Source organism: Chrysoperla carnea, chromosome 1 (genome assembly GCF_905475395.1).
Source record: "Chrysoperla carnea chromosome 1, inChrCarn1.1, whole genome shotgun sequence".
Classification (NCBI taxonomy): Eukaryota; Metazoa; Arthropoda; class Insecta; order Neuroptera; family Chrysopidae; genus Chrysoperla; species Chrysoperla carnea.
This window is the reverse complement of record NC_058337.1, coordinates 86132242-86155205: the sequence shown is the minus strand read 5'-3', so window position 1 is coordinate 86155205 and position 22964 is coordinate 86132242. Positions and strand designations below refer to the sequence as shown.

At 28.2% G+C, this 22964-nt stretch overlaps 1 protein-coding gene and 1 pseudogene across 1 annotated transcript; both read left to right on the top strand.

The window, feature by feature from the left end:
* The first annotated feature begins 6318 nt into the window (after nt 1–6318).
* LOC123305311 (protein takeout) lies at nt 6319–20001 on the top strand. The gene is made up of 5 exons (XM_044886998.1): nt 6319–6600; nt 14059–14299; nt 14884–15017; nt 15084–15233; nt 19853–20001. The coding sequence occupies exons 1-5, from the start codon at nt 6525–6527 to the stop codon at nt 19999–20001; spliced, it is 750 nt and encodes a 249-aa protein (XP_044742933.1). The 5' UTR covers nt 6319–6524.
* LOC123291158 lies at nt 16983–17166 on the top strand (annotated as a pseudogene).
* Nucleotides 20002–22964: the final 2963 nt, after the last annotated feature.

Below are 22964 nucleotides of genomic sequence, written 5' to 3'. Positions count from 1 at the left end.
CTGGTTATCAGATGGGTTAAGATCGATCTTATACCGTCTTTTGTACTTAAGTATTTTGAAATTTAAAAAAATGTACATTTTTTGGTCTGAGAGACCAGTGCGGGTAAGTATTTAATGTTTCCAAATAAGACTTTGTGTCTACAAACTGTGCATGAAAAAAAAATCACAAAAATAAAAAATATATCTGAAGTTTTTTTTTTAATTTAAAGAATGATTTTGTACATGTTTTATTCTAATTTAATTTTGAAGGGCAAAATTTTATGAGATAAAGAGCATGTTTTTATCAATTTCGATATCTAAACTAATTCTCTAATATTTTTTCTGCCTTAGAAATATAAGCCACAATTTTGGTCTCAGAAATCTGCACTGGTAACTGGGAAAGGTGTTTCGGTTTCAGGCGAGTGTATAGAAATGTGAATGGGGGGGGGGTATTTATTTTACGTTAGGTTACTGTAATTCTTTTGAATGATTGTTCATTAAAGGAAAGTTTGGCACTTGCGAAAATTCAGATTGGAAGCTGATATTGTAGTGTTATAAGAAATGAAGCACTTCGATTTTCTTTAAAAGACAATTTGTAAAAATATGACAAGTTTACAAGTGAGTCCAGTTTTTTAACCCTCCAAACACTTGAAACGTTTCTGCTTTGTTTACGTGTCAATAATTTTGCTTTTTCTGCCAATCTACAAAAAAACTTACCTTCTTGAATCCTCCAAAACGCTGGTAAAAACAAACCATTTTCACTCCATTCTTGGCTCACGGACTGCTATAACTCTCTCAATGAAAATAGAATCTGAGAATAATTATAAGTTCTACTCAATTTTATTTGATGGTCGAATCAAAATTAAATTTATTATTTAGATTGACGCATTTTAAAAAAAACATTTTTAGAATAATAATTAAAATTTTTTTTTCACTTCTTATGACGTATTAAGGAAAACAAATACCTAAAAATAAAATTTTAACTATTTTGTTCACGTTTCCTAAAATCATAAATTTTACTACAATTTAACCTACAGAAAACTTATCAATGAACCGACATAAAGTCCTGCTGAGAAAAGTGTCCAAAATTTTATGGAAATACATTTAAATAAACATTGAATTATTTCGGCTTTTATTTGACTACATTTTCATGTTTAAATTTTATAACTATTTTATTACCTGTTTAACTAAAAGTAAAACATTCTATTATTCTATTCCAGATATAGAGAACCTCTTAATTTGAATGAATTGACGATAAAGTAATTTTTATGTGTTTTTTTTTTTTTTTTGTTCCATAGAACAATGCCAACCTATATATCTTATTTTAGCATTTTGCATTTGGAATTAAGTTAAACTAAACGATTTCAAAACTTCAACTATAGAGCCGCCTGGCTCCAAAACAAAGCAACTTGGTACCAAGGTAAATTTAGCTAAATCGACTTATTTTGAGATGGAAGAACCGACTTACTAAGAGACAACCAAAAATTAATTTAGTTGGTTATCAAAGTGATTGTGTTTATGTATATTAAAAATGTACCTGCGTGTAGTACCGGCTACCTACAAAAAATCAGTTTCTGTCGGTACAATTAACTTAAAAACTGTTAATTGGAAACACAGCTATTATTAAGTTATAAAATCCGTGCTGAAATTTACTAGAAATTTACATTGCCCCCCGGAGGAAAAAAATAAAAATATAAACAATTAAAAACAATATATTAAACGAAATATTTATAAACAACACCATCAAAATCGGAGCTGTTATTGAGTACTGCCTAAAAATGCCTATAATTTTTGACCCTTGCAGTACTGATTGATTTCTTGGCTTATGATTAATCGACATTTATTTTCGAATACATTATAAAAGTATAAAGATTTATTATCGGTTGTTTTTTATTCTTTCAAATAATTGTCAAAAGAATGGAATTTCAATGAAGTGTGAATGTTGAATAAATGAATATTTTATAATTTTAGCAGACGAGCCTTATCACACGTAGGACAATCTTTCGATGCAATCATTAATAATTCGATACAAATATATTCATAAATAATAAATTATTGACATGTTTTATAGGATCCTTAACATGTACCTACAAGTATTCGTTTTTAATTATACAGAACCATTCATAAATAAATTCGATTTAAAAAACATATATGTACACGTATTCGTTTTTAATTTATTTTAAACATCGATAAAATTGACGTCAAATAAAAGTAATAACGATTCCTGCGAGTAGAATAATAAGGTGTTTTTTATGTATACCACTAGTTCGATTTACATCAAGGCATATAACTATCACAAGTATGACAGAGTACATGAGTTAAGCAATGCATCTAAGTAAGAGAAATTGCAAAAAGTGTATCGTGGCTTCGATGTCTTTTAAGTTATACAACAGTTCTTCTGTTGTGTGCCTGCAGAGAGTGGGAATAACACTTGTATGTAATATCTCTCACTTAGGTGCATTGCTTAACGTATGTATTCATTCATACTCGCGATATTTATATGCCTAGATGTAAATCGACCTAGTGGTATATCAATTTTTTTTAAGTTCATATGTAGCTAAATTCAATTCTTTTTGATTAATTCTTTTTTTTTTAACATGCTTTTATTGTCTGGGTATGTATCTATGAATCTATGTAACGGAATTTTTGAACGTAGTTTTGACCCTTTTCAAAAAAATCGGAATGAATTGGAACTTCTCACCCTTATCAAGAACCGGTGACAATATAATAATTTAATAAGTTTGTCCGATTATCTTGATCAGGAAAAACGAATAACTACAAAATCTTTGATGGTGGAAGCGCAGATAACATTCCATAATATTAATAAATAATTGATAAATTGGAACTTCTAATAACGGGCCCACTTCTTGTTTCAATTAATACGAAATGTTTTCGCCAGTTAGAGGGTTGCAACTTCTAGTTGTCAATAGGCTAAAAAACTAAAATGCATACTTTTGTAGCTAGCTGAGTAAAAAAGTAGAAAATAATTCCTATGAGTTCAAAAAAAAAATCAGTAACATTTTTAAATGTTCTTAAACAAACTATCGCTTGTTCTGATTTTTGCAATTCGACATTATTTACTACATGTTTATAATGAAATACATACCGTGTGATCATTTCAAAAGTACCCACCTTTAATAACTCTTGACTGTATGTGATTATTGTTTTGTGTGAAAACACGTCGATTTAGATGTCGGGGGAGAAGTTCAAAAATGGTACGTAGAGAATTTTAGGTTTCATCTCTTGACCCCCAGCTACCTCAACTTTGAAATTTCAAATCGCACCCCCTACATGACCATACTGTTTAACCATGATAAAAAAATGAAACAGATCGAATGGTTCATTACATAGACTACACAGAAGATGGAAGTTGGAAGGGTGGATCCCTTAATAACTCTTGTCCTGATATGAATATTATTTTCAGTGAAAACGTGTCGATTGAAATATCGAACGGATCGATTTTATCCCTAATTTTACAAATTTTTATCAAAAAAAATATTTTCTGCTATAATCTTCGTAATATACCGAAGATTAATTTGGTTATTTAAGGAAATCAACTTTAATTATTTGAAAGTAACCACACATTTCAAGCATGAAAAATCATAAATAAGTAATAACACACTGAGTAAGTCATTTCTCCGATGTGAAATCTCTGTTTCAACTTATTTTAAAAACTTTTGTAAATTTTCTTTAGATTCTTTATCTACATTTAGCAGGATGGTTGATCTATTTCCCTGTTTAAAGTAGATCATCTGAGAATGCATCATCTGCATTTGATATACTACTACGAAATAAATATCAATAATTTAAGGACGAGTTTTACAATATTAAATAACCTTAGTTGTAAAAACAAACTACTTTCACAACATTCAAAACTCTCTTAACCATGAATCGTCTTCCTTCTAGCTAAAACAATTTTTAAAACCTTGAATATTGCTCTATAAAAATATCTGTCAATACGCACGTATACAAAGTTTTTGAATTTATTACTCGTCAAAAATTCTCGTAACTGTGTATCGTCTTACTTCTGTCTAAGACATTATTTATCCTTGGTAAATGTCCTATAAAATAAAATAGCTGTGAATAGGCACGTATTTAAAATTTTCGAGTTAATTGTCTCAGTAAAAATAAAATCGATCTTTCTTGACTCTGAGCGATTTAATTCCGAAATTTCTCTTCCTGAAATTTATATTGATTGGTTAACTTCTACCGTGGAAAATGTCAGACGATATAACGACCGTATTCTTGACCTCTTCAACGTCAATGTTAATAATTGGTTGCTTTTAAAAATTGAGGTAAACAAAAAAAACCTTTATTTTTTAAATTTTATTGTGTTTATTTAAAGTCGCTTTGACAACCCAGGTCCTTGGCGACTGCACTTAAATACAATGTTTGGATAAACTTATAGGTGAACAAATTACAGGCGAGAACATTTGGTTTTATATATTAGCAGATTAGTTTCATCGATTTTAACAATTTGATCGTTTGAAGGCAATGGCGTTTTTTGTTGAGTGTAGTTGAAACGTCGGTTGGAATTTTGTGTTGATTTCTGAATTGGATGAGTCCTGGGCATGTCTCAATGATGTGGCTTACGGCAGCTGGTTCGTTGCATGCTGGGTATGTTTTGGGGTTGGTCTTACTCAGGAGGTGTCCATGAGAGAATGCTGTATGTCCAATTCTCAGTCTAGTGATATAGCACTGGTTCTCTCTTCTCTGAGTGTATGGTCTTGATTCACATACATTGTTTCTGCTTTTGTGGAAGTGAGACTGACTGTTAGACCAGCGAGTGTTCCATTCGTTGGTGATGTGATTCTTTACTGCTTTTTTTAAGTCGACGGCAGTTGTAGAAAGTTGTTGGGTTAGATCTGTACCTGTGATGTTGCTTCTTTAGCTTCTTTATCTGCTAATTTATATTAAACTTAAAACTTGTGCAACCATTAACATACAATGTATAAAACAAAGACCATAAATTAGCTAAAAATATTATGCAATAAAATCTAAAAATACCTAAAGGTTTTAATACCTAGATTGTGATTTGAATATATTTCAAAATTTAATAAAAGTGAATTCATCAAAACTGTATTCACTCAATATAAAAACAGAACGGTATAAGATGACGCTCACGTTTCCGAAATGGTAATGACGTTATTTTAAAACAATTGGCTCAATAAACTAGCCTTTTTTATTGTCAAGATCCGGGTTAATAGAAATTATTAGCTTTTAGTGTCCGATCGTGGGCCAAGCCAAAACCTATTTATCTCATTGCCGATTATAGCTTAAAAGTTCTAAGAATTTTTTTTTCAAAATTAGCTACAAGCAAAGCTTATTTAAATCATCTCTAGAAGTTGATCATAGACTTCTCTAGATGAGTCTCGGCCTAAAGCCCAGCCGAAGCCGAAGTGCAAGATTCATATCGCTGATCAAGATTCTCTGTATATATTTATAACAAGGTATACTAATTTTAGCCACAAGTTTGTTACGCTTAGAAATATTGACGATACCAAAAAAATTTGGGTATAGGTGTTCATAAAATCAATTAGTTCCTTTCTGTTTGTCTGCCTGTCCATCCGCAAGTCCGTCCATCAACATGACGACTCAAAAACAAAAACAGATCAAGTTGAAATTTTTATAGCGTGCTCATGACATAAAAAATGAGTTTGAGTTCGTAAATGAGCAACATAGATCGTCATCAATTGGATCTTGGAAATCAATACACATGGCTTGAAACATTTTTTCGTAAACGTAATGGTTTAATCGTGAGGGCGCAAATTAGTACCAAACTTTGGTGGTGTACATTTTCTCCTAAAGTATAAAATATAGGGAGTTGGAAATTTACAGGTAGCTCCAACCAGTGGTCTTGTGAAAGATTCTCGAATGAAGAAAAGTAACAATACAGACTCAGACATTCAGCACTTTCTATACAGGGTATTTCAACAGTTAACTCAGTCTTTTTTTTTTTTTTTTACTTGTTTTACTTTTGGATTTTTTCAGCCTACTACTTATTTTCCCATAGATATATCCATCAAATTAAGGGAAGACATCGTACCTGGCTATTTTTTCCAAACATCAGCTCTACTATACCTTCTAAGATAACTTTTCGAATAAAAAAAATTCATAAATTTATTATTATGGATATTTAAACCAAAATTGAATTTAACCACGGTCGCGTACAAAAAAACGTAAAATAAGTAATAAAAAAAATGTTTTTATTGATGACGCATTAAAGAATTGTAAAAATGGTAAAAGTTATGTGTATGGGAACAATTAATAACGCAGTGGGACTTCTCAATATATATAAAGACAATACCCCACTGTTAAGTGGTGGTACTGATATTTGTAAAGTGTCACGGTCAAGATCGTGTGTGGATCGAGTGAGTTGCATTAACACCCATCTAGAGAGCAACTCATTGTGGTAGAGAGGTCGATGATCAACAATTTCTTTTTGTTTATATTTTATATTTAAAAACTCAAAAGACGCCAAGAATTATAGTTTTTTTTTAGTATTTTGATTTGTGAAGTTAGTTTTTAAGAATTTTTTTAGAACAATGATTTATCCAATTTTCAAACAAGTTCATTTACTTTTGGTTGTTTTTGTTTCAACGACGTTAGCGTTTGATCAACGTAAGTACAAATTTTCGTTTATTTTCCTAGTTAAGAGCATAAAATTAAGGTATATTTTTGAACTACTAAAATTTTCCAATTTTAATTAAGGTACCTTTTGAAATTGTATCTGATAGCCAAAACATTAAAATGGCATAAGCAAAACTTACTATAAAAAAATAATCGCTTAGCTAAACTTACATTTAATTCCTATTACATCACTTTCAAGGTTTTTTCCAAACCCTTTGCTGCACAGTTGGAAAAAGTTTCACCCTTTTATAAGCTGAATAGGCTAACTATTAGGAATAGGCTAACTATGATTATTTTTTAATTTTGATATATAAACAGAGTTTTGTAAAATAAATTGACAAAATGAATGAATTTTTCGCCAATTAATGAATGTAAAATATTTGAAAAATGTTTTTTTAATACCCAAAAGCGTTTAATATTTCAAATATAATTTTAAACAAAGACAATATTATTATTATTATTTGAACTATTTAAAGTTTGAAATTAGAAATTTTATCGTACAATTTAAAAATTCACATATTTTTAAAGAGAAACTATTTCTTAGTATTTAAAGTGAAATAAAAAGATATCCGGAAGTGATATTGCGTATATTTTCTATAAAATCTTAATATTATTTATAATTTCTAGCAAATTCGATTTACCTAGTAATTTTCTTAATTTTAAAATTTTTTGTAGAAATTACTAATTTGATTACAATCTTGACCTATCATCAAAAATGTTTTTTTATAGCAACCGATCGAAATAATTAGTTTTTACAAATTGTAATCCCTGGTGGAAAAAATATTTGAAAAAAGAATAAGTCTTAATAAGTCTTAGAAACTTTAAAAAAGTATTAAGAACTCTGAATAACTCTAAATTAGACTAGCCCGAAAACGTTGAGAAGTTCCTAAGACTTTTTCAGAATTTCTTATTCTTTCTTCAAATATTTTTTCCACCAGGGATAGTAGAAAAGCATACAATAATGTACAAATAAAATTTTAAAAAATAAGAAAAACCCTCAATGTATCATATCAAATCCGAAAGAGTGCCAAAAATATTTGATGAAAATATACATAATTGTGTTAGTACGCTGAACAGTTTTGTTTTTAAGAAGAATAAATAAAATTAATTTCGATTATTGTAGAATCCTTTCAATCAGCAAGAACAAAGGTTCCCAAATTCTCAAAGTCTCATTGAGAACGTATCAATTAACAAATCCGTTCATGAATCAGTTTTGCCAATGGCATGTACTCTGTATAAACTAAATTTGCTAGAAGAGAATTTTAAATCAACTGTCTGTTTTAAAAATTTCTTAGCCTATGCCAATATACCAGACTTCAAATAAAAGAATATATTTTTGAGGCTTTGTTTTGATTTTACTATATATTTTGTTCTCATCTCATCATATGGTCAAAGATTTATTTTCACCTTGATTTATTTTTAAATAAAAAAATTTAAAAAGTTGAAAGTCATTGACTTTTAAAAAATATTGAATATCTACAAAAATGTTGATAATCACAGATAATGTGTTTAAATTATACAGTTATGTCTTGTATAATACATTTCATTCTTTGATGTATATTGTAAAGGTATATTATACCTTTGATATTTATTATTATTATTATTATTATTATTAGTTTTAAATAAGGCAAGGTTTACACTTAATTAATTGAGATTTCATTAAATATGTAGGGCCATTATTAGTCTACGTCACTTAACAATACCTACTTTAGAAATCCTCAAAATTTTTGGTGATTGCGTTTCATGGGACGAATAATTCAAAAATGCAAAATATTCTGTTGTAGAATCTTTTGTAGATACTTGAAACTGTTTCAAATTTGAAGCATTCAATCTGTTTGTCATTTCATACATGAAAATTGCTGTAGTAAAGAGGCAGCTTAAATATCGAGAGCGTCCTCGGAAAGCAACTGGAACTTATATCATAACTAGGTCTTTGTTTAAAAACTTCCATGCATATTGGCCGTCTCTGTGATCTTCGGTTTTTTTATTAGTTGTGTATGATTCACAATCATATATATTAAATGGTGGAAGCGTCGGGAAGAATAAAATATATTAATTTTTTAATTGTGATTTGACATTATTTGAAATTGGTGTTTTACATCTAGGAATTTTTTGTTTGGAAAATTTTTCTTCGTAAAAAAATATAAAGATTTTTATTATTTGAGAGGTGTTGATTAGTTATTGAAGTATATTAGCTCCATTGGAACAAGGTACAAACAATCGAATTTTTTTATAAACGATTTGAATCACTCATGCCAAACCTTGCATCCCATGTACACCAAACGAATATTAAGGTATTTAAAGCAGTGCAACATTTATGACATGCGCATATAGTGGGTCCTTCTGGCTTACATTAAAACTTTTTTATGATTCAAGCCTCAAGGATGAGTCCTATATGCATGTCAATAGTTTTACACTGCTGTTTAATCTCTATAGATACATTTACTTGATAAATATATTGGGACGTGGTTCGATTCGGCCTATAGTATAGACCGAATTTTAATAGAAATATTATAATGACAGATTATACTCTCCCTTTTTAATACTGAGAGGTTCAAATGATAGTTCTTAGTGTAAAAAAAGTCAGAGATAGTGCTTAATACGGAATGCGAAATTTTAATGGAGTTTTGGGTGCTACACGGTAAGGAATTTTTTGTGATCAGTGTGTCAGTATCAGTGTAAACACCATTCTAAGTACTATATTGAGGGAATAGTAACATTAGCAATAAATATGCCGAACCAGTCAATGCAGTATAGGCGTCAGGCCCATACTGGTTGGTGATATCCACAATACTTCTGGCGGATTGCCCTATTCAATTTTGTAATATTAGTCATCTAACATAGATACCATATTTATCTGTCTCCATAATATTCCAGCATTGTAGTAAACGCCATGCATTTGTTATAATGCCGTGTATATAATGCTGATATATAGGAAAATAAGAAAATTTATATTAGAACTATCAATTAGAGCTAAGAATGACCTATTTTTTCAGTCTCCAATATTCCTTCCAGTATCATAAAATAGTGCATTCCGCAGTAAGAACTATCTCTATTTTGGTTGTTCAATAAGGCAGACTGTAGTTTACTATTCCTCGCTCTATACAAAGGTATATTAAGCCCACTCAACTCTCTCATATATTCTGTTAATAGCGGATGGTCTATTGGTAGACATAAAATTCTGAACATTTTTTTATAAAATATACAATTTCAAAATAATAATTGATAGAACAATATGTAGGAATGTTATTAAATAATGTAAAGGAAGAATATGCAGTAGGTATGCTATATCAAAATTTATAATAAAATTGAATATAAAATTTCCCTGTTTTATTAAAATGTATAAGTAATTATGTGACATCATTATTAAAGTTACAAATACATTTATATTTCACTTTCACTAACTTAAGGAAACAACATATTATTCAATTAAATATTGTATAAAAGATAACTTTAAAAATACAACATTAATCACTGCGTTAATCACCAAAAATAGCAAAAACTTAAATTTTTTTTACAATATTGTCTGAATTTTCTTTTTTTAATGTAAATTTTAATAGCCATCACTTTCATAGCGTAAAGTTTTTTGTGTTAAAATACAGAACCACGAATCATTGAAATTAGCAAAAAATATCAACTTTTTGTTATCTTTTTTTCTTTTTTTATTCTTAACGTGCTATTTATCTTTACACTTTCTAGTGTAGATTTTTTTTCTTTGATTGTGTACTAGGAATTTTTTTTGTTGATTCCTTTTTTTATCAATTATTTTTCCCTAATTTTTTTACGTCATTACAAAGTGGGCCGAAATACAGTCTAATTTTTAGTAAGTTGATATAAAAGCAGTAACGCAATCTGACTTCACTCGTTAACTGTTTCACTCTTTAACGTAACTTAGATTTGAATGTAAATAAATTATCCAAATTGCTTTTATAAAAAAGATCAACCTTATTACCTCTGTATACATAAACCGTGCCTGACTGATAATTTGACATACAGATTGTTAGTAGCTAAAAATGAGTAATTGGAGTTCATAAGCAAATTAATAAATGTTTCGTGTTTTTTCAAAGTCGATCATCAAGCCCTTCAGAAGTTGAAAGAAAATAATATTAAAACTTATTTATAGAGAGAAATAAACAAAAGGAATTTAAAGAAATTAAACAAAAATAATTTAAAGGAATTAGTAACAAAAGATAGGTTTTCAAAATAGTAAAATAGATGTTTGAATTACAATTTTTAATTGCATTCCTACTGGTTTTCATGAACTTACTACATGACTTTCAATTCGGGATTTTTAGGTGATGGCAAACGTCCGGAGGATAGAAAAGAAATCAAAATTCATTTATTGTTAATTAAATTTCGAAAATTTTAGGACTTTTTGATCACTGGCTTCAAATTCTTCAAAGTCTTGAGCAGGAAATGATTTTCTTAGAAACTTTGAAATTAACAATAAAAAATTTTATTTTTGATTTATTCCTTATTGAAATCAATTTGAAATTTTAAATCCAAATAAAATAATTTCAAATCGATTCAATATTCATTTTTATAGAATTCTATTGGGACTTTGGCTTCTTTGGCCAAAATTCAATAGAAAATAGCTCAAGATTAGAATATTTAAATCCTGCTAAAATTCGATAAACTTAGATACAGGTATTAGGTACCAACATGAAATTATGTCATTAAATAATGAGTCCAAATCATAAATAATAATGGTTACGAATTCGTATTTTTTCTAATTGTCAAATGTATTTGACAGCCAGTTATATATCATAGGGTTTCTTTGAATTGAAGAATAGAATTTAAAAATTCAACTGTCGCAATTCAACGAATTCGTACCTATCCATAACCAAAATTAATTCTTTGATCAGTGTGCTTACCATATTTTAATAGTGTGTAACAGGCTTTAATCATTAAGTTTAATGTATTAATACTGCATTGAAAATAGTTATAAATATACAAAAGTGATTCACCTGCCTCTTTTTAATGTAGGTTTGTATGTTACTTAACCGCTACAATCAAAAAAATGATATTTAATTTGCCGTTACTATATGTATACTTTTTAATTATTGTTTCCTTAATAAATTTAATTTAAATGATGATTAATTAATTATTTAATCAATATTATGGTAAATATAGATTTTATTAGGAAATCAATCAAATGAAAATTTTTAATTATAATCTTATATAGCACAAGCACATGCTATATTTAGCACATCGAAAAATAAAAATATTATTTGAAAATAATTACAGGGTTAATATTATTTATGATGAATATTGATAATTAATTAATAAATACATAATGATGATTAATTCAATATTCAATCAATATATTGTAATTATATATTTCATTATTATTTTTAATTCTAATCTTATGTATCAAATACTACAAACATAATTTATTAATTAATATTCAAGAGCATAAACAACTTAGATTATTTTATTAATCCTATTCAGTCAATTTGGGTGAATTTCATTACACCATTTAATTATTCAATAACTATTCAGTTATTTGAATTTTGTTTGTTTTTAATTTTAAATTGTCTGCGAAAACGAAAAATTGTGACGCACAATTTGCAAACTTCACAAGTCGGTATTATAAATGTTTCAACCACGTATATGTATAACGCTTAATTACGTATTCTGCTGAAAAGTTAGTAAAAAAATGGTGAAACTCAAATAAAATATATAGTATTTATTTTTATATAGCAACAAAAACTGTAAAGTTTGAGGGGGACCACGTTCAAACATCAGATTTGTACTAGTTCTTCGGGTTTCTATAACAGCCAATTAGGAAGTTGATCTTAATAAAAAAACTAACATTTTCCAATGAATCTCAATCCCTTGAAAATATCTCAAAATCTTGAAAATACTCGAATCTAGCTCATACAGATATAATAAGTTCTACAAAAAATATTTTTGGATATTTAGCTTAGAGTTGATGGACTCACAAATGCATTATTAAGCATAAAATATTTATTTAAAAATAAAACATCTTTTTTTTATTTATTTTTTGTAGCGAAACTTTCACTATCTTTTTTATATCTTTATAAATTTTTATTTCTTATTTTTATAATTTTTTGTTCATGGTTTTTAAATTTGATTATAATAAATATTGTTATTTTTAATCTAATTTTTAGTATGTTTTTCTTTCTAATAAAATCAGTATCAGAGTAACAAAAGAAATTAAAAAAAAAAAAAAACATTCGCCACTATTATATTAAAATACAATTCATTCAGATAATTTCTTATTTGGAGTGATGATTGAACTTTTATTTGTTTCCGAAACGACGTATAGAGGAGAAATATTATTTGATATTGGAGTGTCTCCTTGTTTATCCTTGTATCTCCTTAATTATTCTTTACAGAGAGACAAGATTGATACATATTTTGTTTGTGCATATTCTTTATACATATACAATTATAAATAAGAAGCCATTATTACTATTATTGTTGATATTGAAAATTCATAATTTTTATAATATTTAAATAAATTTTGTTGAATTTTATTAAAACAAAGTAATTTTCACCGTTTGGCGAGTGTGGTTTGACGGTTTTTGTTTAGTTTACTTCAAAATAAAATACATTAATTGGCTTTAGTAAACATTTTTAAAATACGTTAATTACAACTGTCAAAAGAGCAAGAACTAAGACATTAATTATCGATAGAATAACACATATACCTAGAATAAAATTTGCATAATAAGCTTTGATTTCCGTTTTTTTTTTTTTTTAAACAATAACAGGATAATTAATAATTCTTAAAATATAAAATAATGCATTATATAATAATAAACTATAAAAATTTAAAATTTAAATTATATTTTCCAATAAAACTGACATTAAAAAGAAAGTTGTTTATTTCACGGTAATACCTTCTTAGCACCAGCTAACTACAGTGATGCATAATAAAAAATTTCTTTAACAAAAATTTCACTCTCACTTGAAGTTGGTACAAACTTTTTAAATATAAACAATAACAGTTTAATTAATTTGTTTTTAGTATAATTTAATGTACAATAATAAATGAAATTGCATTGATTAATTTCCCTAAATGAAATTTTTTTTACGAATTGATTTGATAATTGGTACCCTAATTATATTTTGTAGTTGTCTAATATCTTATAAATGGTTCCTTGGGTAAGCATCCTTACATGCCCTTAAAATTTTTACCAGCATAGATCATCCTCCTCGTCTTTTGGTGCCTGAGCTTATTAAATAAGTAATGAAATAAACTTAGACTGAGCTTATTAAATAAGTAATGAGATAAACTGAGTTAGACAAATTGATTATTCATTGATTCTTTTAAATTTTGACGTTAATTAGACATTAATATAGTTTTCAAAGTGTAAGCGATAACTACAAAAATTTAAATTTGATCTTTTAAAACTTGTAAAAAATATAAAACTATTCTATGTATAGGCAACTTGTTTAACGTAAATGTAATTGTTTCAGCGTATTTTGTACAACATTGTTATAAAGCAGATCCACATGTAAATGAATGCTTAAAAGATAGTGGAAATTTATTAGCAGAATACTTTCGGCGTGGTATACCAGAATTAGGTGTTACAGAAGCTGAACCAATTTTGATAGATGATATTGGAATATCTTTGGGTAATGGTCCAGATGGATATCGTGCCAGTTTTCATAACATTGAAGCTTATGGAGTTAGTAATTTAACTGTAACAAATGTGCGGTGAGTAACTTTACATTCATAGTTTTTATATCGAAAAGTGTTCATGGCTATTTTTAATTAAATATATTTTAATTAATTTTTTCTATGAACGTTTTTTTTATGCACTTTTAAATTTATTAAGGGCTAGAAATTCTAAAAAAGTATATACACATTCACAGTTTTTCACCTGTCACAAAAAAATTCATATAAAACACTTTTTGAAACTTCATAAAAGGCAAAAAATTAAGTTGTTATTGTTTCGTCCATTTGTTCTATTTTAATGAAATTGTTTTAGTCTTGAAAGAAAAAAAGAAATACGTGAATATTGATTGTGATATAAGCTCTCGAAATTGTAAAATTTTTATCATCTCTCAGAATTTTGAACTATGAGCTTTATTTGCTAAAACTAAAAATATAAATACTTTAAAAAAGGTATACTTGAATGAATGAAAAGGTATCCATGCTTGAAGTTACACTATAATGAAAATTTTGGTTCTGACCATCATGTTTTTTCGTAGTGTTTGTGATTAGAATTACTGAGAAATTGTATTTTTTATTTAATTAATCTACTTCCAAAATTTATTGGTTTATATTTTATTTTACAGGAGTGATTTAGACACATATCAATATCAAATAAGCTTCTACATTCCACGCATCACAGCCAAAGCTAAATACAAGTCAAGTGGTGTATTAATTTTAGTTAAAGCATCAGGATCTGGAGATTATTGGGGCGAATATGGTAAATAAAAAAATTTTCTAAGAATTAATTTGAAAGTTTGATTTTTTTTCTGTTTTTGTTTTGTAGAGGGTGTAAAAGTGAAAATTTACTTTAAAGCACAACCACATAAGATTCAAGGTGACACATATTTAAGTCTTGAACAAATGAAACTAGATTTTAGTGTAAAGAATATTAAAATGGGTGTTGAAAATGTTCATGATGGCAATACCGTATTACGTAAGTACTATATCAATTTTTTTCCTTATTGATCAATTCAGTAATGAAATGCTGTACTTAGAAGAGATCAGTCATAATTCATTGGTTATAAGACTCGTATTAGTAACTAAAATGTACTACGGGTGGTTTTCTTTGCACCGAAATATGAAGTTCCGGTAATCACATTATTTTCGACCTGTTTATTCATCTATCCGTCTATAACGGACACAGCAGATGATTCCATAAGTTATGATAAGTCCATTAAAACCATTATCACATTCAATCATAAAAACTTATCTAAATAAATAAGAACTTGGACTTAATTTCAGTCTTTTGGGTAGTCTCTTAACTTAACTTGTCTGTACAAATTTGCATGCAACTTTTTGTTGACTTTGAGGATATAAATTAAAATATTGATGACGATGTATCTACACTTAACCCAGATTTAGTAGCTGTTGAAATTTTAATTAAAGCTCGATGGAATGGGCATTTAAAAACATCTTGATGCATTATAATAATAATAAAAATAACGTCTTTTTACTGTAGGCAGCAAATAATAAGGTCGATGATTTTGATTCATCGTTCAATTGTGTATTGTATCACTTAAAATTTCTATAGGCAAAGCAGATCAAACATTGTAATTCCTTACAGTTTATAGAAAATTGAACTCATTTGAATAGTTTTACTTTTAATTAAAAGTTATCCCAAGCAAGGTTTAGGTATACCTCTTAAAATTTGTTTCCCTATTTTTGAGTCTTACAAACATAACAATAAATCTGTTACGTTGGAGTAAGGAGAGAAATATCCAAATTTGGTACTTAGAAGAAAAACAAATGAATAATACCTCTAATTCGTAAGACTGGTAGGCTGTAGGAAACACGTCTTTATTATTAATTTGTGAGTGAAGGAAAATAAATGAATATGACCTCCAATAAGGAAAACTGGAAGGCGGTATGAGAAGCCTTTGCTCAACCGCAGGTGGACTGAAACACCTTTTTTTATTAATTTGTAGGGGGAAAAAATAAATGAATAAGACCTCTCCAATTGGGAAAACTGAAAGTAGTAGGAGAAGTTTTTGCTCAACTACTGGACTGAAATACGTCTTCGTTATTAATAGACTTTTTATTTATATCAACTTCTGGCAAAGTATCAGAGAAAGGTTACGAACAAAATGTTCCTATTTTCCGTTCATTAGATAGATTTAAAAAAATATTGACTTCGTGTTTCAAGATAAAGTACAAGATCATTTTAAAAGTCACGGTAAAGTTAGCGGCTCCTGTGAGATGTTCCTCTACAAGTATAACAACTTTTAGTTTGGCATTTTAGAACTAAAATATAGATTTATTTGACATTCTAGTGATAATTTTACTTAAATTTTAGCATATAATTCTTTATTTTTGTGTCTTCCATTGGGCCGACACAAATCACGCTTTTTATCTATTGATCACTCTATTCATAGTTCTTATTAGAACTGATAATAGTTAAAATTAGGACGCTAAAAAAAATGAAGACACTTCCTCCGCCTATTTTTGTAAGAATTTTGTGCATTTACATTTAGTGCGTAATACTGAATCTATGCAAATAAAAAAAATAACTCTTGTAATTTACTGCATTATGGACAAGAGTCTTCTAAATAACCTATAGTAATATAAAATTCATGATAATTATTATAATGATCATTGACTTACGAGAAATCAATAAATATACATCATGAGATCGGAAATCAGGAATATATATATAGTCCACAGGCCCACGCCGAAATACTTGCTGATAACATTACTCTTGAGATTTTTTGTGATATGCCTACACATTATCTTAATGTATCTACGATAAGGAGCGTGGTTTTCTGAGCGTGAAGTAGATTCGACGTTTGATTTTATTAAAATTCCAATCAGCGATAATCGTTAAACTATCTGTTTAACGATGGCTATGGAAACTACAAATGCGGAGTGGTCCTAATATTGTTTCAAGTCCTGAGAACATACTGAGTGAAAGTCAAGGCAACGATACTGATTTTCATTTCAACTTTCAGGCGAGCTTGGGTCAAGCATAAATTTCTGGCTTAGCCTGGAGTTAAAAAGCTTAGAGCCAAGCTTGGGCTCGTTGTCATCTTTTGTATGGGTTGGGGGTGAAATCGAAAATTTATCAATCCTCGTGAAAAAGAACGATCAACTTCTGAGAATTTTTTTATGTAAGACGCTTTCCGCAAGGATATACACAACACATACACAAAATCTCCACGGTAATCAAATTAATCAGAATTTTGGGCGTGGGTCTACCGACTGATAAGTAAATTAAATCGGATATTGCATAATATTGCCAGGGTAAATTAATTTTTCTGTATATATTTAAAAAAAAAAAACAAGTGAAAATAAATAATTAACTGAGTTAATTGCTGAAATACCCTGCATCGACAGTTTGAAATGTCAGTGTTTGCTTTATTTTTTAGAGATTAGAAGTGTTTAAAAAACCAACACATTTATGGCGGCCTTTCGGCCGACATTTATTTGGTTTTCGAAAATTTACTTCTTCGACCTTTTTTCCATTTTTCAAAAACTCTCCACAAGATCACTACATGAAGCTTCCAGTAAATTTTTAATTTCTAATCTTTTATACTTTTTAAGAAAATGGGCACCAAAGTTTTGTCCTAATTGGCTCCCTCACGGGTCAGTCATTTTTATAAAAAATGTTTACCTCAAAAGTTGTAAATTTTTTACAACTTACGGATCCAAGTCTCAATTATCTTGTTCATATACGAGCTCAAACTCACTTTTTACGTCTTGAGTACGCGATACGGATGGACAGACAATTGGACAACCGGAAATGGACTAATTAGCTGATTTTATTAAAGTATATACCAAAATTTTGGTTCATATCATCAAAATTCATAATGGTTACAAACTTGGGACTAAAATTAGTATACCTTGATATATATTTCATATATATAGGGTATAAAAAACTTTATTTTTATTGAAAATAATAGTGGTCTTGTTAATTTATTAATTATTGCTGAATCAATAAACTACTTTTATTTTATTTAATGCTCATTTACATATTACAAATGTACATAATGTAAGATGTACTTCGATATTATGTCTACTTTATTACTGAAACATTTAAGGTTGGAAAATTTTGGTCTTTGGTTAAATTAAGTGTCCTAGAGTTTTCTTATTCTGAAATTATTCTAACTACTCTAGTTAAGTTAAATTTCGTTTTCAGAGATATTCTATAATATACATTGTTTAAAAAAAACTCCACAGATTGATGAATGAATTAAAAAAATTAGCTTTTCTAGTTTTTCTGAAATTCGAAAGTAATTAAGGTGAAATTTATTTTTTTTTAATTGCAGTATGCGCTCTATAAAAAAATAAAAAAACAAGTTAGAAAAATTAGTTTCAGTAAATTGCCTTCTTCTTTGAAATGTAGAGTTCAAACCTTTCTGAATAGAGTCTATACCCAGTGTCATAGCCATCCAAGTCATAATTATCCACTGGAAGCGCTGACGTCGATCTGATTCTTCCTACCATGACTACGTGACTAGAATCATTTAAAATCGTTTGTGTTTTTTTTTTTTTATAATTAAATAGATTCATTTGCAGGTTTTTTTTTTTAATTAAATAGATAGAGGTATGAGAATAAGTCAATGTATTTAATTTTTACGTCAAACTATTGATTAACAAGTTTATTAAACTGCATGTGTTGCAATAGTTTGTATGTCATACAAAAAAATAAGTAGTAGAGGTAAAAATTAATGAACTAGTTTTTCTTAAACTTGATATTTATAAAAAAATGTATTGCATTAAGTAATAGTTATTTTATTTTATTTACAATATTATTTAATCATACATGTACAGGCCCGGTGTTACGGTCATATTTCTCAGGTGATATTTTAAAGCCTGTAAGTAATTTAAAATAAATAGCGTTGTGTGTTCATAAGGAATTTCATTTTTTTAATGAAAACCCATGAAAAACCCATGATTTTGGTAAAAACTATGAAAAAACTGTTTTGAAAAATATTTGGTGTTTTCCCAAGCTAAAAGTACATAGGAGACTTCAATATTCTTAATTTGTAAGTTTCAACGTAAAAAGACAAAAAAAAAAATTGAAATTGAGAAAAAATGTTTTAAAAAAAATAAAAGTTTCTAATATTGATAACTGTTGCAACTCGCCAACTGATGACAATAATTCGTACTAAGTATTTAAAATAAGAAGTAGACCCGAATTCAGTAGTTACAATTTCGACTATCAAATGGCAATATTTGTACTTACCATTTTTTAAGGCCAATAAAAATATTCCAATTCAACAATATTCAAAATTAGCTCATGCTTGCCACAAAAATGCACCTGATTGACATATGCAAAAATTTCAGCTCAACCAAAAATCGGGAATGGGGTGAAATTTAGCTTGCAAAATTTGATTACAGAAACCGGGACAGATAGAACTAAATTAAAGCTTTTACAGAAAATTGGTTAGTTATATAAACAATCTTTTATTGCTCCGGTCCTGCTATTCTACTCACGTGCAATATAATTGTACTGAATAAAATTGATCTAAATAAAAACTAATGACCACTAAATTTAAATTTGTTTAATTTAATTGGCATTTATTTTTAACATTTTTATATTTTTGTTTGTTATAGAAGCTGCATTAAATTTATTTATTAATACAAACGCACAAGATTTATTAAAAGAAATGAAACCAGATTTAAAGAAGAAATTAGTTGCAATTATGTCAAATTTTATACAAAATCTATTTGCATACATTCCATATGAAGCATGGGTTTCGTAATACATAATAATGATAATTAATTATTATTTGATCTTGAACTGTAATGTAATTTATTTTTTATTCGTTTTTTATTATATTAATAATAATTAAAAAAAATAGAAAAACTGACTACATATATTGTTTTATTACCCAACTTCCCAAAATGATAATAATGCCAATAATCCTAGAATGGGTGTTATGTTTATGATTGTTTGACTTCTTTTTAAAATTGAAAAAATTCTATTCAAAGTCTAAGCCTTTTGAATATTTTCAAATGATTGTTGCATTATGCATGAAAATAAATCTTTTGTTTTTTACTAATGGCAACAAAATTCAGTTCTACTACAGCTACGGCAATGATCGCCGGATTAGTGGCCTCCGGATGTGCTGGGGACCCCCAACAATCAAATCGAAAAAAATGTGAAAAAAAATGTAAAACAAATCAATCAAAAAATGGTTGATGAAATAAGGGAGCATGCGTTCTTGAATCGTAGACCTTCAAAACTACATAGCTCTTATAATAAACTTATAAGGGGCTTATAATAAATGCATAATAAATGCTTTTCTGTAAAAATCAGATAGTCAAAAAATTTTAAAGCATTTTAACATCCAATTAACCGTTTAAATTACTTCAGTATAATTTTTGATATTACACGTGATTCCTAAAATTAAAAAAAAAAATCTGCCTTACATGAGGCCCGTATGATTTTCGGCCCAAGGCTCCTCAAATGTTTAATGATACAATATAGGAAAACCAAGCATGGCGTTACTCATTACATATAACGTGAAGAAATCGAAAATATATACTTATAAGCCAGATTTAAAATAATTTTGCCGATAGCAAGCAAATTTAAATAGTTCCCTAAAGTTTCAAGCTAGTTCTGGCTTGAGAAAATTTAGCTGTAGTATAAAAACAATCATTTATTCTGAAGAAAAAAATATGGTAAGGAAAACTGAAAATTGAAAAAAAAAAGGTTGATACGTAGACGCTAAGATAGTAATACACTGGATTGAAGACAACGCCACTGAGCCATCGGAGCCATTATAGTGTAATTTAGTGGGAATGTAGACTAGAGATGTTTGATGATTTATGGAACTAGTAAGTATATTTATGGAATCTTTTTTTAGTTAGAGATAGGAGGTATGTTATATTTACTGGATGTGCGACATTTTGGGATTTTTTCTGTATAGTGTGGCCCTTTGATACGAAAGTAGAGGACATTCAAGGAGTGCATGGTTTGGTTTTAATCTCAACTGGAGTACATACAATTTGGTAGACAGTTGTGACTGCTTACTACTTACTTACAAAATGTTACGAAAAAAAATTTTTGTAATATGCATTATTTAACAAATTATTAGAACAGGTTTCCAATTTTATAATGAAAGAGAATTTGCTTTAAGTTACAGGAGTCAATGGAGCCTATCTAATAAGCGGACGAAGGCGCTAATTGATCTTTTACCTTTGGCTTAAATTTGCTGGCTTAAGCTGAGATTTGTCCCTACTTTTGGATAGAAATTACACGTTTACTTTTTAATCAATGAATTTTTGTAATGCTAGTTGTGGCGATCCAACGTAAGTGCACTAAAAAAATAATTATACAAGAAATCATTTCGGGTGTTATGGTTATTTGTACGGTGGCATTTTTTTAGAAAAATGGCATTTCAAATTACTTTCCCATGGCTCTGCCGCAGCGAACCTTATTTCAAAGTTTTGTTACTGAGAGTTCAGTTTGAGAATCGTGTCGCTCAAACCGTATCTTGTCTTTTCACCTTCTTACTAGAAAAACAAACAAATAAAACAAGCAAAATAATGTTTATTAATTTTAAACTTGTGATGTAGTTAAAATTTTCGGAGCCCCGCAAAAAAAAGCATTTTTGATACTTTTGTAAAAAAAAACAGAAACTTGCCATAATGAAGACACCTGCAAATGTACTGTTTATAAGAGTCGATTCAAATCTTAACTTTGAAACAAAGATTAGTGTCACCTCAACTCGATTGCTGATTTTCAAGCCGTTTTACCTCATAAACAATTCATAGAATTATGATAATTCTGTTAATTTAATTATCTGATTCAATTCTGATAATTCAATTATCCGATTGAGTTTGTATACTATAAATTTAATAAAATTATAGAGTATGAACACTGTGGAATACTTCCCAGAAGCTAGAACTTTTTGGAACATTTGAAACAAAAAAAAATTATTGCAGGTATACTATAATTTTAATAAAATTATATACTTAGTAAGTTAGTACCTTCACCGTCGAACACTTCCTAGAAGCTAGAACTTTTTGGAACATTTTAAACGGAAAACTTTGTTTTCATGAATATTTAAATGAAGTAGATTCAATAAAATAATTGAGAAAAAACATGCAAATTTAATAAAAAAAAAAAAAAAAACACAAACAAAACAATCTTTTTACCATTTCTTTGAACTGTCATCAAAATAAATGTCTGTAATTATATAACGACAAAACGCTTATTATTTTTATAATAATTTGATTGACGTAGAATCCATAGAATAGGTATTTTATAATGCTAGATTAAGCTAGAAACTTAGGAATTATATTACCATAATATTTTATTAAATTACAGCGAAAATTTAAAAAAATTAAATTTTTCAATGTCAAATTCTATTTGTGATTAAATCAATTTTTTTTATTCATGGTCCGTAGATTTTTCACCAAATCCTAAATAAGAGATACCAATATAATCGAAATATAGCTAGTATTGATTAAGTCGAATAAATTAAATTTTGCTTATCCAGAACTTGTGCAAGTCTAAAGAACCAAATCTAAGAACCTTTGTTGTCAATTTTTATTAATTTTGTTTGTTTGTACTGTTATGGTTGTAGAGAGATCGCCTGAAACAAAAAGGCATCCCGCCCGACATCAGCAGGTATATATGCTGTCAGAAAAATGTAATTATTAAATGACGTAGTTTCAACTTGTCCGTTTGTTATATAAATCATTGGCCGAATTTTGA